General features: G+C 41.5%; 1 protein-coding gene across 2 annotated transcripts in view; it reads left to right on the plus strand.

The window, feature by feature from the left end:
* LAMA3 (laminin subunit alpha 3) overlaps positions 1 to 14207 on the plus strand; it is a 272108-nt gene that overhangs the window by 81521 nt on the left and 176380 nt on the right. For both annotated transcript variants that reach the window (XM_078435375.2, XM_078435376.2), the window contains exons 7-10: positions 871 to 986; positions 4037 to 4155; positions 11570 to 11660; positions 14044 to 14175. In XM_078435375.2, coding sequence (XP_078291501.2) covers positions 871 to 986; positions 4037 to 4155; positions 11570 to 11660; positions 14044 to 14175 — 458 coding nt within the window. The remainder of the gene's footprint in view (positions 1 to 870; positions 987 to 4036; positions 4156 to 11569; positions 11661 to 14043; positions 14176 to 14207) is intronic.

Here is a 14207-nt window from a genome sequence, read left to right on the forward strand (position 1 = left end):
TCCATTTGCTTTCACAGGCAGCCGGCCTGGGAGAGGGATGATAACCTTTTTTCGGAGTGTAACTGAATATATGCTATCCCCTCCCTTCCCTCAGAAGAGTTGAGAGAATGAATCCCCACAGGCCCAGTGAGGACTGTTTTGAATCCTCTTTTCAAGCACAGATGACTGAGAACACAGAGCCTGGAGTTCTCCTCGAAAGCCATGGCAACGTTTTCATTTTAACTTGGAAACATTTTAAGGCTCATGTTTGATCCTTTGAATGTAGAGTTTTAGATTGTTACCCCTCTGCCTTGCTGAGTAATCTCAGTTTTTTGGCCCTGCAGGGAGGTGTTTGTTGGAGCTGGGGCACCTCTTGGAGCAGGGTTTTCTGAGATCTTATTAGAAACTGGCTCTTGGATTTGGTGAATCTCTGTGCACGACCCCAGGTTGAGAGCAAGAAACCTGAGCAGACCTTTCTCGCAGGGCTGCTCCGGATCTTTGTGAAGAAGTGATAACTCAACACATTCCAGTACACTCAGCACTTGCTTGCTCCTGCATTCATTGCCTGCTACCTAAGGTGGTACAGAAGAAAGAGCCTGGAACGTGGGAGTCAGACGAACTTAGGTTTGAAGTCTGGCTCTCCATTTACCATCACTTGACCTTTGCAAGTGTTTCGGTATCTCCATATCTCAGTGTCACCATCTATAAGATAGAGATGATAAGGAGGGTGAGAGGGGGATTTGAAGTGATACATGCAACGTGCGTTGTTCTCCTAATTATCCTGTGAATGGTACCTTGGGTAACCACGATGACGGTCGGGTGTTCACACAGGAGCAAATGATCCTAATCAGAACGTTTGAGTAACTGAGATGTGCTTCACCGCATGCCCAGGTTTCGGTGTGAATGCCAGCACCACACCTGTGGGAAGACGTGTGATCGCTGTTGTGCCGGGTACAATCAGAGGCGCTGGCGGCCGGCCACGTGGGAGCAGAGCAATGAGTGCGAAGGTGAGCGCTGGGGGAGGGGTACCAGGAAGCAAGGCCCCGCCCGTGCTTTCCCCCCATTTCTCCGTGAGGACTGGTGCTAAGTATCCTCCTGCACCCCATCCCCCCACTCCCTGAGCTTATGAAGAGGGTGGGGTCATGTCAGGCTTAGGGACTCAGGTCTGTGGTAATGACTCCCAGACTGGAGGTAAAAGTGCCCCATTCCAAATTCAGATAGGAACGTGAGAACAAAAATAAAGCAGTAATAATTGCTAATATGCATTAAGCATTCACTTAATGCCGGCCTCTCCTTTTAGCAGTCTAAAATATGATGTAGCCACTATTAAATTATAAACCCTTACCATTTCTTAGGATACAATACTAGATAGGAATCCTAACTACTCTGAGACAGGGGTTAGGAGAAGGTGGTGAGATTGGTGTCTATACTGAGAGCAGGAAGCAGGGAGAGGTGGATACTGTAGTAGGATTGAGGCAGGTGCAGGGTGAAGGGGACAAAAGAAGGAAAAAAGATGAAAATGGCTGCTTTTAATTATGATGTAATATGAAGTCAACAACAACAACAACAACCATAAAACACCTGTTTTAACAAGCCCAAAGACATCCAACTAAAAATTCTCTCTTAAACCCATCTTAGGAAGCCACGTATTTATATCAGTGGCTGAAAACATTTTTGTAAGTTTTATTTATTGGCTTTGGAGACTGTAGCCTATTTTTTTTCCTGTATATTTTTAGCATTTAAAGATGGATTTGATGGTTTTAAATGATCAAAAGGTATTTGGATCCAGGTTTGTTGAAGTAGGGGGGAAAGAAAGCATCTGTACCTTATATTTTTTTGGCTAAATGTTTAACTGTTATGAGACAAGAGTGGTGTGATCTCTGAGGCTAGCAAACGCTCAAAAGGATTTTTATGGAGGAGTTCCAAGAGCACTTGGAGAGGTTCTAACATTGTTGCAAAGTGTTGATGCTGCCCAAGCTGGACGCCAGGTGCATCTCTGTCCAGGGCCAGGGTGTTACTGGGTTGGCCCTTCTCATTTAGAGTCTTAGCTAACAGGTTCCCTCCCAGTGCCTTCCCCATTCCTCACCCCTGGATAATGGGATCAGAAAGAGGGAACGATAATGATCAGGAATTGTTTCTCCCTGTGCTTTTGAGTACTGGTGTAGGATATTTTGACTGAATGAATGTTATCACGTGAACTCCAACGTGAGCAGTCTGGTTGGTTTTCTAGATGAGTGGAATCCTTCAGTGAATGAATGGCACGCTTAACTCCAGCACGTAGGAAAATTTAAAAATTTCCCCTCGTTAATTTTTAAGCTGTGTAAACTTGCCAAAGTGATTACAAATGACAAAAAAACCGCATTTAGAAATCAGACCTCTTAAGATCCATTCATTAGATGCTTTCTAAATTCCATTTGAATGAGTGTATTTTAAAACAAACATAATTCATGAGAAATAACTAATGTAGTAAATATGAATGCCCTGAATTTTTTTAAATCATGGCACCACTGAAGAAATGAAAATAAGAAGGTACTCAGCCTGCTACAAACAGGGTAACTTGAAATTCTAACTCAATTTTCTTCCATAATAGATTTATCTGGGAACTTGATTAAAATATACAAATTGCTAGAAAGACCTGGAAAATGTGATCTATGTGGGATGTAATGAATATATAGTCTCTCTAGAAGAGAATAAGAATTTTACTCATGTTAGATCTTTTTCATCTTGGCAAACCCTAAATTGGTTTTAAATTCTATCTTCTAATTTTAGAAGTATTATACATTACTTGTAGATAACTTGGACTATTATTTTAAAAAGTAGAATCGCCAATAATTTTGCTACCCAAAGAGAGCCACTCTTATTTTTTTTAATTTTCTAACGTTTATTCATTTTTGAGAGAGAGAGAGAGAGAGAGAGAGAGAGACAGAGACAGAGCGTGAGCAGGGGAGGGGCAGAGAGAGAGGGAGACACAGAATCCAAAGCAGACTCCAGGCTCTGAGCTGTCAGCACAGAGCCCCACGCGGGGTTTGAACTCATGAACTGCGAGATCATGACCTGAGCTGAACTCTGACGTTTAACTAACTGTGCCACCCAGGCGCCCCCCAAAGAGAACCACTCTAATACTTTGTTATATATTTTAGTGTTTTGTTCATACGGACTTTAGTCTTATTATTAAATTAGATTATTTACATAATTATTTCTACAATTTTATATCCTGCTCTTTTTCACTTGATGCTTGTAGATATTTCCCCATATTATTAAAAACTCTTCGACATCCTTTTGGATGGCATGTATATTGTCATTCTGTGGATTCAAGTGCATCCAACAACTGTTTGTTGAGTATTCACTATGTGCCAGGGACTATGCTCTGTTGCAAACAAAACCTGAGCTGTCTCTGCCTTCATAGAACTGATGGCCAAGCAAATATGCTGTTGTTTGCTTACCATTTCCTTACAATTAGACATTAAGATTATGTCCAGTTTATTGCTCTATAAACAGTGCCGAGATGACAAACTTAGAGTGTTGGCTGAGAGAGTAGTTTTTGGAGTCAAATACAGGTCAGGATTCTGCCACTTACTGGCGACACCCTTTAACTTTTCTAAGCCTCAGCTTCCCCATTTGGGCTCAGGGGGTAATAGTACCTACCTTTGAGAGTTGTTGTGTAAATTAAGTGAGATATCGCACATAAAACACTTTTCACAGTGTACCTAGAGCTCAATTGTTCTTGTTAGTAGTAGTAATAGCGGTAGAAGTAACATTCTCATTGTGCCTGATGCTTAATTGGCATTTTGGTTTATCTTCATTTGTTGTAATTATACATTTTATTTTATTTTTTAAGAGAAGCCACTCTCACTCAATATCAGATGAAAGAAACTGTTTGTTCATTGCATATTGTTACAGATTAGTCTTTGTATAAAAATCCCTAAAATTTCCCACCAAGAGTCTCGTGTTCCAGAATAGGCTTACTTGTGGCTTAATGAGTGGTAATCCTATCTAGGGGAATTTACTAAGTGTCTCACAGTAATGGTGGAATATTAACTGAGAATGGCTTTTTCAGCATGCAACTGCCATGGTCATGCCATCGACTGTTACTATGATCCTGATGTCGAGAGGCAGCGGGGAAGCTTGAATATCCAAGGCATCTATGCAGGTGGAGGGGTCTGCATTAATTGTCAGGTGAGTCACCATTTAGGTCAACGTGGATATGTCACCGTAGGAAAGGAGCATTTGTTAGTATTTTCCATAGACATTACTTTTGTCTACAAAAGTCCTTGTTAGCTGGATGTCATTCAAGGATTGTAGGGAAAATGGACTGAGACATGTTTGCCCAGATTCTCCTGATTAGGTTTTCCATTTAGATCTTTGCCTGAATAGAGAGGAGAATCCCCGACTGTCATCATGGATGCTCTCCATCTTGTGGTAGAAAGAAGTCTGAGATGGGAGGGCAAAGAGGTGTCAACTTCGGCGCTGATCCTAAGTCTTGTTTTCAGACAGTTTCTGAATCTAGACTCAGTGAGGAAGTACATTGTGATCAGTTAATGGAGTCTGCCATTGACACTTAATAAGAAACACTGATTTTTCATCCCTTCTGCAGGACAGTTGGGTTCACTAGATATTAGCCAAGAGGAATGTGTGGTACAGGAAGGTACAATGTTCGTGAATTTGGTCCATATTGTCACTCTGTCCTGTGTGCTTTTAGAGTGATGCTTTGTTAATGTTACTGTTAAAGGGGTGCTGTTTTCATGAGATGCCCATTTTTATGGATCCGGGGCCCCAAGTCCTTAGAAAGACCCACCATCATCTTTCTCCCACTCCACACATGTTATACCATTTGTTATTGCTGTTAATTAATATAAGTAAAATAGAAGTCATAAGTTTCTTACAAATCACAGGTTTCATACATCCCAGGATCTTTTTAAGACTATGTTCTATAAGACCCTCCGGTGATAGTTTTGCTCATTAAAGTCGCAGAAGCATTGCACTGGGATGTGTAGGTAGAATCCTTTCTCCAGATGAAGGATTAATGTGTCTTTAAAATGTGTTCTTCAATGTCCTTTAAAATACTTTGTTCTTCTTTCGTCTTTTAGAGATATTCTGTTTTATATTTTGCTGTTCCAGAAAACATCAGTGTGGTCCTTTTTTTCATAGTGGTTCTGTGAAAGCATTTTTCTTTTGCATATGAAATTATTGAAGTTTGTTTACGTTCATTGCAATTTTTTCCAACTTAAACCTGAAATGCCTTGTTTAAGTTACATACTTAGCATAATTGACTTAAATTTTTTATTGTGATAAAACATATATAACATAAAATCTACCATTTTAAGACCTCAATCTCCCTAAATTGATCTACAGCTTGAATGCAGGTTTGTTTTTTTTTTTTTTTTTTTTGGTAGAAATTGACAAGCAGATTCTAGGTTTTCTTTAAATGTTTATTTATTTATTTTTGAGAGAGAGCAAGCAAGAGAGAGTGGGGGAGGGGCAGAGGAAGATTGAGAGAAAGAGAGAGAATCCCAAACAAACCGTGAGATCATGAGCTGAGCTGAAATCAAAAGTCTGATGCTTAACTGACTGAGCCATCCAGGCACCCCAGACAAACAGATTCTAAAGTTTATATGGTTACATAAATGACCTAGAATATATAAAGCCGTTATGAAGAAGGTGAATAATGTTAGAGGAGTTGCATTATCTTACTTAATGACTAAAGGTAAAGTTACAATAATCACAACAGTGTGATATCAACATAAGAATAGGTTAGTAGATCAGTGTAACAGAATAGGGGGTATAGAAGCAGAACCACTCTAATATGGACATTTGGTTTTTGATGAAAATACCAAAGCAATCCAGTGCGGGGATGGGGGGTAGGGGAGAAATTCCTTTCTACAAATGGTTCTGGAATAACTGAATATTTATATGGGAAAAAATAAACCTTGATCACTACCTCAAATCATACATAAAAGCTAAATCAATACGGATCTGACTAAAGTAAAGTGGAAACTGCAGTGGTTTAGAGAAAAATACAGAGGACTATCTTTGTGATTCAGAACACGAGCAGAGTTTTTTTAGGTCACAGAAAGCAATGACCGTGAAAAATTGACAAATTAGACTTCATCAAAAATTTAAAACTTCGCTCACAAAACACGCTATTTAGAAAACAAATAGGCTAGCCACAGATGGGGGAAAATATTCACAAAACCTAAAAATGACAAATGGTTGGTATTCAGGATCTATAAAGAACACTCACAGCTCAATAATAAAAAGACAACTCAGTAAAATATTTTTGGATTTGGATAGCCACTTCACAAAAGTAGACACGCAAATGGCCGCTATGTGTACAATAAAGGGCTTAATGTCATTTGTCATCTGAGAAATGCAAATTAAAATGACAATGACTGAACATCAGTTTTGGTGAGGGTGTGGAGTAGTCATACCTCTCACTCATCGTTGACGTGAGTAAAAAATGGTACAACCACTATGGGAAAATGCCTGGCAGTTTTTAAAAATAAAACTAAACACACACCTGCGCCATGACTCACAAATTCCACTCGTAGGCATTTGTCCATGAGAAATGGAGACATGTTTACAAGCAGTTTTTGTATGGCAGGTGTGTGCACAATAGCCTCACCCTGGAAATAGCCTAGGTGTCTACTAACAGTAAGATGGATGAACAGACTGCCATATTTATACACTGGAATACCAGTGACCAATAGTGAGCAACAAACTATTGATTCATGCAACAAAATGCAAGAACTTTAACACTTAACACAAGTGAAAGAAGACTTACAAAAAAGAATACGAAAAGTTCCAGGGTGATTTAAATGAAATTCTGCAACAGGGAAAACTAATCAGGAGTGGGAAAAATCAGAGCCATGGTTGACTCTGGGGAGGTGGTGATGGGACAGTTGAGTGGAAAGGGGTGTGGGGAACTTTTTGAGGTGATGGTGGTGTCCTATATCTAGATAGGGACTTGGGTTTCACAGATGTATTCATTCATCATAACTCAGTGAATGTACAGTTAAGAGTTTTGCACTTGTATATAAATTTTACACCAAAAGAAAAAAAAACTAAATAAACGTTGAACTGCAGTTAATTATATGCATGTTAAAGATGTAGGGGACAGTAACTGATATCTGCAATTTATTTTGAAATGCATAAAAAATCGGATTAGTGGATAGAGAAGTGAGTATATGGATAATTATGTGATACAACAAGTGGAGTAAAATGTTAATGATAAACTCTACACAGAGCATGTACAGATATTTACTGTAAAATTTGAAATTTTTATAATGTTAGGGGGAAAGAGCAATGAAAGAAGCAAGGAACACAACATTTGGGGCGTTGACTCCTTGATTTCTTTCTTTTGATGAAATACTGATGTTCTTATTAAGATTGAAGATTACCCATGTTGTTTGAGAGGATGCTTGAAGATACTTTATCTCCATTAGCTAAATCAGTCTTTAGCTTCTTTGTGGAGACATGACTTGTAAGTCTCCAGCTTGCACCCTAGCTGTTGTCCTTGATGGGTTGGTTGCACTGTTTCCAAACTGCTTGTCTCCTCCACGTACATGCACCACACAAAGCTAACATGGGATCAAGAAATAGAGCACATATGGCTACATTTCGTCCTGCAACAAGTTCCACAATATGATAGAAAAGATCGCAAACAAGCAACATATCCTCTCCTTCCGGAATCCACAATAGCATGAAAAATAAGAAAAAGTGTCATTAACAGACCAGGGATTTCAGAAAGTGATTCCAGAAAGATAGAAAGTGGAAACATATCCATGCAGGAGAACATAGCTATGATGGATGGAATGATTTGGAGGTACTCCAAGAAACAACAAATAAAAGAATTAGCTGTGGGGCTGCGTCCAAACCTATAAAACCTTATTCGGAGTTTATAAAAGAAGACTATATGGAGAGACATGATGTGTTTCCAGACTCAATATATAAATATACCATTTCTTCAAAACCAACCTGTAAATTCAATGCAATAGCCATCGGAATTTCTAGAAGATTTTTGGGGTGCCTGAATGATTCATTCGGTTAAGTGTCTGACTCTTGGTTTCTGCTCAGGTCATGATCTCATGGTTCATGAGTTCGAGACCCACATCGAGCTCTGCGCTAACAGTACTGAGCTTTCTTAGGATTCCCTCTCTGCCCGTCCCCTTCTCATCTCTGTCTCTCTCTCTCTTCCTCTCTCTCAAAATACATAAATAAAGTAAAAGAAAAAAAAAAGAATTCCTAGGAGATTTTTTAATGAAGATTGACAGACTGATTCTAAAGTTCTTATCAATAAAAGACTATAGGAGGATAGACACTTAGTTTAGAAGAGAGGAATAATTATGGGGGAAATTTGTCTTAGAAGATAGCAAAACATTCTCTGATAGAGAATCTAGAAGCACAGTCATGTAGATGTTTAGATTTGGTTTATAGTAATATTGGCATTTTTAATTGAAAGGAAACAGGGTGTTACATAAATGATGTTGGGACAATTTGCTCTTCATTTGGCGAAAAAATGTAACCTGGCCTATGTCACGTACTGAGGGACATAGGGAGTCTTGACAAGGAAGGGGAGTGGGGGGTTGCTGCCATAGCAGGGTCAGTTGGCTTGGTGAGCTGCAAGGCGATGCTTCAAGATAAAGTTGGAATTTCCTGGTAGAATACACATACCCTACAGCAAGGTGTGCCTGTCAGAAACCAAGCTGTCTTAGCTCAGGCTGCTATAATAAATGTACCACAGAACAGGTACATACTCTTTAAACAGTAAAGAGTTATTTCTGGAGACTGGGAAGTCCAAGATCAAGGTGCTGGAAGATCCAATATCTGGTGAGAGCCTACTTTCCGGTTTGCAAATGGCTGCCTTCTCATTGTGTCCTCACGTAGTGGAGAGAGATCATCTCTCTCATAAGGGCACTATTCCCATCATCAGGACTCCACCCTCACGATCTAATTACCTCTCAAAGGCTTCATCTTCAAATACCATCATACTGGAGATGAGGCTTCAGCATATGCATTTTGGAAGGGGACACCAACATTCAGTCCATGGCACTAGCTAACCTGGCTATCTCCCATTCTGTGTAGTTCCGGTAAGGACACAATGAGAACTATCTGCCATAAGCTCTGAGCTGGGCTTGGGGACGTTCAGATGGCCAATCAGCCAGCATGTAGGACAGCCAGATTATTATCCTGCAGGGCAAGCATTTGCATAGATGGCCATATTCTCATATGTTATTGATTTTATTTTTACTTCTGGGGTTTACTATTTTAAGTATTGGTTTGGGGTGTGTGAAGTTTAAATTAGGGTGGCCAGTTCCCTAGGATGTGGCATTGGGGTAAAGACCTGGAAGAAGCTGGAGAATGAGGCAGGCATCTGTTTGGGGGAGGGTATTCCAGGCAGAGGGGATGGCAGGGCAGCGGCCCTGAGAGGGAGCGAGACACCCATGTGGCTGGAGGGGAGCAAGCCGGAACAGACAGGTCAGAGAAGTAACAGAGGCCAGATCATGTTGGCCGTTGGCAGGAAAATCCCTTCAGAGACTTCCCAGAAGTGTGGCCAGTGAGTAGACTAAGTGTCTCCATGTGCTTGAGGTTCACCGAAATGGAAGCCAGCAACAGTGTTGTAGATGTGGTTGAGGAATTGAGAGGAGAGATGGGGTTTACTTGAAGATTGAAGTGTCTTAGAAGAGTTATGTTTAGAGGATTTAGATTATTGTCAGTTATCAGAGCCTGGGGGTTTCTAGGTGAGTGTTCCGTAGGAAGCCAAAGGAAGGGGTCAGTGGGGTCGAGGTAGGCTTATCTCCTGCATAGATCTCATTGGCACCCACCTCACTCTTCAGCTTGAGGTTTTCTCATCTTGTGTTACATGTCAGGCAAATGCAAATTCAGGCACCCATTCTTCCCAGTGAGGCAGCTTCCCCAGCACCTCCTATATAGAAATTACAGAACCACCACTGGCCTTGGTCCAACCGTGGCCATAGAGTTCATGGGTAAAGTGGTGTGTCATTGCTCTCGGGAAGGTGAGGGTCCTAGAGGACACCCGAGATTTGGAGGTAAACTACAGGCATCTTTCTATCTGTGGGCGATTTGTGGCTCTCTTTTGGTCATTTGTTGCTGTTCTTTGTGTCCTAAAAATAATGGCACCCGTGGCAGGTGTCTTAAAAATATGGCACCCGTGGGATGCCTGGGTGGTTCAGTCAGTTGAGCGTCCAACTTCGGCTCAGGTCACGATCTCGCAGTTTGTGAGTTTGAGCTCTGCATCGGGCTCTGTGCTTATATGTCAGACCCTGGAGCCTGCGGCTGATGCTGTGTCTCCCTCTCTCTCTGCCCCTCCACCGCTTATGCTCTGTCTCTCTCAAAAATAAATAAACATTAAAAAATAAATTTAAAAAATATGGCACCCGTGGCAGGTGCTTTATTAACCGAAATTTGTGGTAGAAGGGAGAGGTGGGGCTGCCCACTTCAGAGAAATTTTCCTTCTTCAATGGGAAAAAATTGGGGAACCAGATTAACCTCACATCCTGGCTATTATAAGTCACAGTGCAAGCAGCAGAGTTGAGAAGGTTAATCAGCATTTGATTAAAGGGAAGTGGACTGCAGCTGTTTCGTATTTGCCTAAATGTTTATGCATGTAAATGTTAAGTCAGAGAAGTGGCCAGTGCGGTTTTAGACCTCAGTGTTAAAGTGAATTCAGATTTTAGCCCACAGGACAAGGAGTGGTAGTAAATAAAAATCTGTAATTAATAAAACCATCTAAAATGGGAAAGAGGATTCAGAAAAGGGTCTTTGTTCTCCGCTCTGATTTTACGCAGACTTCTTTTGGGTCAAAGCGTGTTATATTGTTTTTTTCCTTTTAACTTCCTATTACGTCCCTTTTCATTAATGAAATAACACTGTCCTTCTGATTGTTTCCAAATTAGAGATCAAGACATTGAGTTGGTCTGCGCTGTATAGTTCTTGGAAACTGGTGATACATGTTGGGCAACTTGATTTGTGACAATAACAAGGATTAACCATAACATGTAAAAATCCGCCTACTATTGTATTTTAAAATGGGCTCTGTGTAGGAGACTTGCACCTACATTTTCCATTCACATAACAGAAATGTCTGGAACAGGATGTCATGACTAAAGCACAGATAAAATTTGGATGTTGAGAGAAGAGAATTTGTATGCGTTGTTTCTTCTGAACTTGGGAAAGATAAAGATACGCACCTGACCCTTTAGTCCTTGGGATAAACCTAAGGGTGGTTAGTTCTTCTGATTGAGAGAGGAAGAAGAATGCTCTTGAGTTTTTCTCACTGAAATGTCAGGTGTTTCACTGAGCAAATTCTGTGCCAGAGGGGAAAACCTGGGCTGTCTAGTTCATGGAACTTACCTGTATTTCTTCTTCCAATGGGGAAAAAAAAAAAAAAATCCAGACCCACCTGTCAGCCAGTGCCCTGTGGCAGATCTTAGAGACTCAAGGTCAAGATGAACACTTATTTTTTTGACTCCGAAATTGCAACTGTACGTGACCATGATTTCATTGGATGAACAGCACAAAGTAAGGACTTTTCTGGTACTCTTCCTTCTAAGTTTCTTCTGTTTCTTTCTAGCATAATACAGCTGGTGTGAACTGTGAAATCTGTGCTAAGGGTTATTACCGCCCTTACGGCGTTCCAGTGGATGCCCCACATGGCTGCATCCGTAAGTTTCATTTCGACTCGGTGTGTCTTAGAGTGTCGGTACTGTACCACTTTGGCATGGTCACCGGGCTAAACTCTGATGGGCTAGTAGCTCCCTTCCCTCCCTCTTTTTTTCACATTGTTGATTCTACTCCTTCTAGCTGTGTGACCTCAGCTGGCTACATAATCTCCCTGAGCCTCAGATTTCTTATATATAAATGGGACTGATAACACAGGCATACCTTGGAGATATTGCGGGTTCGAGTCTAAACCACCACGAGAAAGTGATTATTGCAGTAAAGCGACTATTGCAATACAGTGGGTTGAATGAATGTTTTGGTCTCCCAGTGTCTATCAAAGTTATGTTTACACGATACCATAGCCATAGCCTATTCGGTGTGCAATAGCATCATGTCTAAAAAAAAGTACATACCTTAATGAAAAAATACTTTGTTGCTAAAAAGTGTTAACCATCACCTGAGCTTTCAGCTAGTTGTAATCACTGACCGCAGTAATAATGAAAAAGTTTGAAATGTTGGGAGAATTCTCAAAATGTAACAGGGACACAAAGCAAGCAAATGCTGTTGGAAAAAGTGTACTGATCGACTTGCTCAATGCAGGGTGGCCACAAACTGTCAATTTCTAAAAAAAAAAAAAAAAACATAGTATCTGCGAAGCACAATAAAGAAAAGCACAATAAAACGAGGTATGCCTGCTATTCCCTAAGACAGAATGAAATGCCATCAGAAGCACCTAGGAAGACACAAAGTGTTGGGCTCCTCACATTACTAGCCCTGTAACCAATGTTCCTCCATTTTCCTCATGTTTCTGCGAGCTCCAATAGTTTCAAATTTTTGTCTGAATTAGCATCGAGACAACATAGTCATAATTTCATGGATCTACTAATAGTCATCGTATCTAAAATAGCTATGATTTATTGAGCACTCATTATATGCTCGGGGTTGTGAAATACTTCCACAAATGTCTGATGCAACCAACTCACATTGTATTATTATTTTCATTTTTAGATCTGGAGAAACTGAACTGAGTAGTTAAATATTTGAGCCCAGGTGGCAAAACCCGCTAACTGGTAGCTCCAGGATACAGGTCCTATCTGTCTGGTGCCTCTGTGCCTTTTCACATCCGTGATACAGATAGATGCCCTGGGTTTTCCCTGGGGAACTGTCAGACACAGGTCAGACTGGACTTTGCCCTCCATGTGTGATCTGTTTTATGTTTGGTGGCTGTCACAGTTGGAAAGCAGTTCCAGGCCTGAAGTTGGCCGCTGTGCCCACTGTACCCCCAGATTCATTCTTCGTATCACTAATATTTGAGGGCATCCAAGTCCAAAGAATGTGTGGACTCCGATTTGCCCCTCTGTTGGGCATTCATCCTTGTTAAAAGAGTGCTCCTGTCTTCCCTCCCTCTCCCACATCGTCCCACGAGGTCTGTCCATCCCTTTTCTTGTGCCCACGAAGAATAGGCTTTAGCAAAGGAGACCAGGACACCGTGAATGCAGACGTACGTGCTCTGGAATCTCAGAGCAATCTCCATCACTGTTCCAGCCTCTTTCTTCATCACTGAAGTGGTCTCGCAGAGATATTATAGGCTATAGCTAAAGAATCCACAGGACACGTACATCTTAAGCAAGTTAAGCAGAGGACACCAGGAGAAGCCAGGCTGGGGGATGCTTGATGCCCATGGCCTCCCTAGTTTCCCAGTTCCTCACAGGATATGTACTTAGCTGGGTTATGACAGTATTTTTGCTGTCTAAGGTGAGGACTTTCCAGGTCAAGGAAAGGTCCCAAGTGAGGAGCTACCAAGCCTCTTACAGCCCAAGTATGTCTGTCTGGAATGCAAACCTAGTAGTCGTGTTGGTTGCAAAACTGCCTTTAGTAAGTCCTATCACTGGAATCTAACATTCGGGTTATGGGTAGAGTCTTGTGCTGTCCACATATGAGATGTCGATGTCCAGGCATCCCACACTTGTGACTGCATCACACTTGCGTAATGATGACCACCCTGGACATTCACAGTTGGCTCGTGGCCAGGAGGGGCTGTGTCCAACAGACCTACCAGGGGCTACAGCACACGTCCACCCAGCCCCCTCTGATTGTAATCTCTGCAGACCTTTCTTCTTCTGCAGTGAGCTGGGCAGTGCTCAGTGTAATAAACTATATTCTGGAGAACTCAGAAGCCTATCTGAGTTCTCTGGGGGCCCCTGGGGTTTGATCATTGCAAACTATTGACGGGGTATGAAGTAGAAAACAGGCTGTGCCCTTTCAAGAATAACCGTGACCGATAGTAGAGCATTAAACATCGCCTGAGAAGTCCTGGGGACATAGCTTCCATATTAACTGCAGTGAAGGGAAGGACTGATCTCTGAACCCTGATGTTTCTCGTAGCTTGCAGCTGTAACCCCGAACACGCAGATGACTGTGAGCCGGGCTCAGGCCGCTGCAAGTGCAAACCGAATTTCCGCGGAGACAACTGTGAGGAATGTGCAGTTGGGTATTATAATTTCCCGTTTTGCTTGAGTAAGTAGCGGCTGCAGAAGGAGAGGCCTCCT

This window comes from Panthera onca, chromosome D3, assembly GCF_046562875.1.
Source record: "Panthera onca isolate mPanOnc1 chromosome D3, mPanOnc1 haplotype 2, whole genome shotgun sequence".
NCBI lineage: Eukaryota > Metazoa > Chordata > Mammalia > Carnivora > Felidae > Panthera > Panthera onca.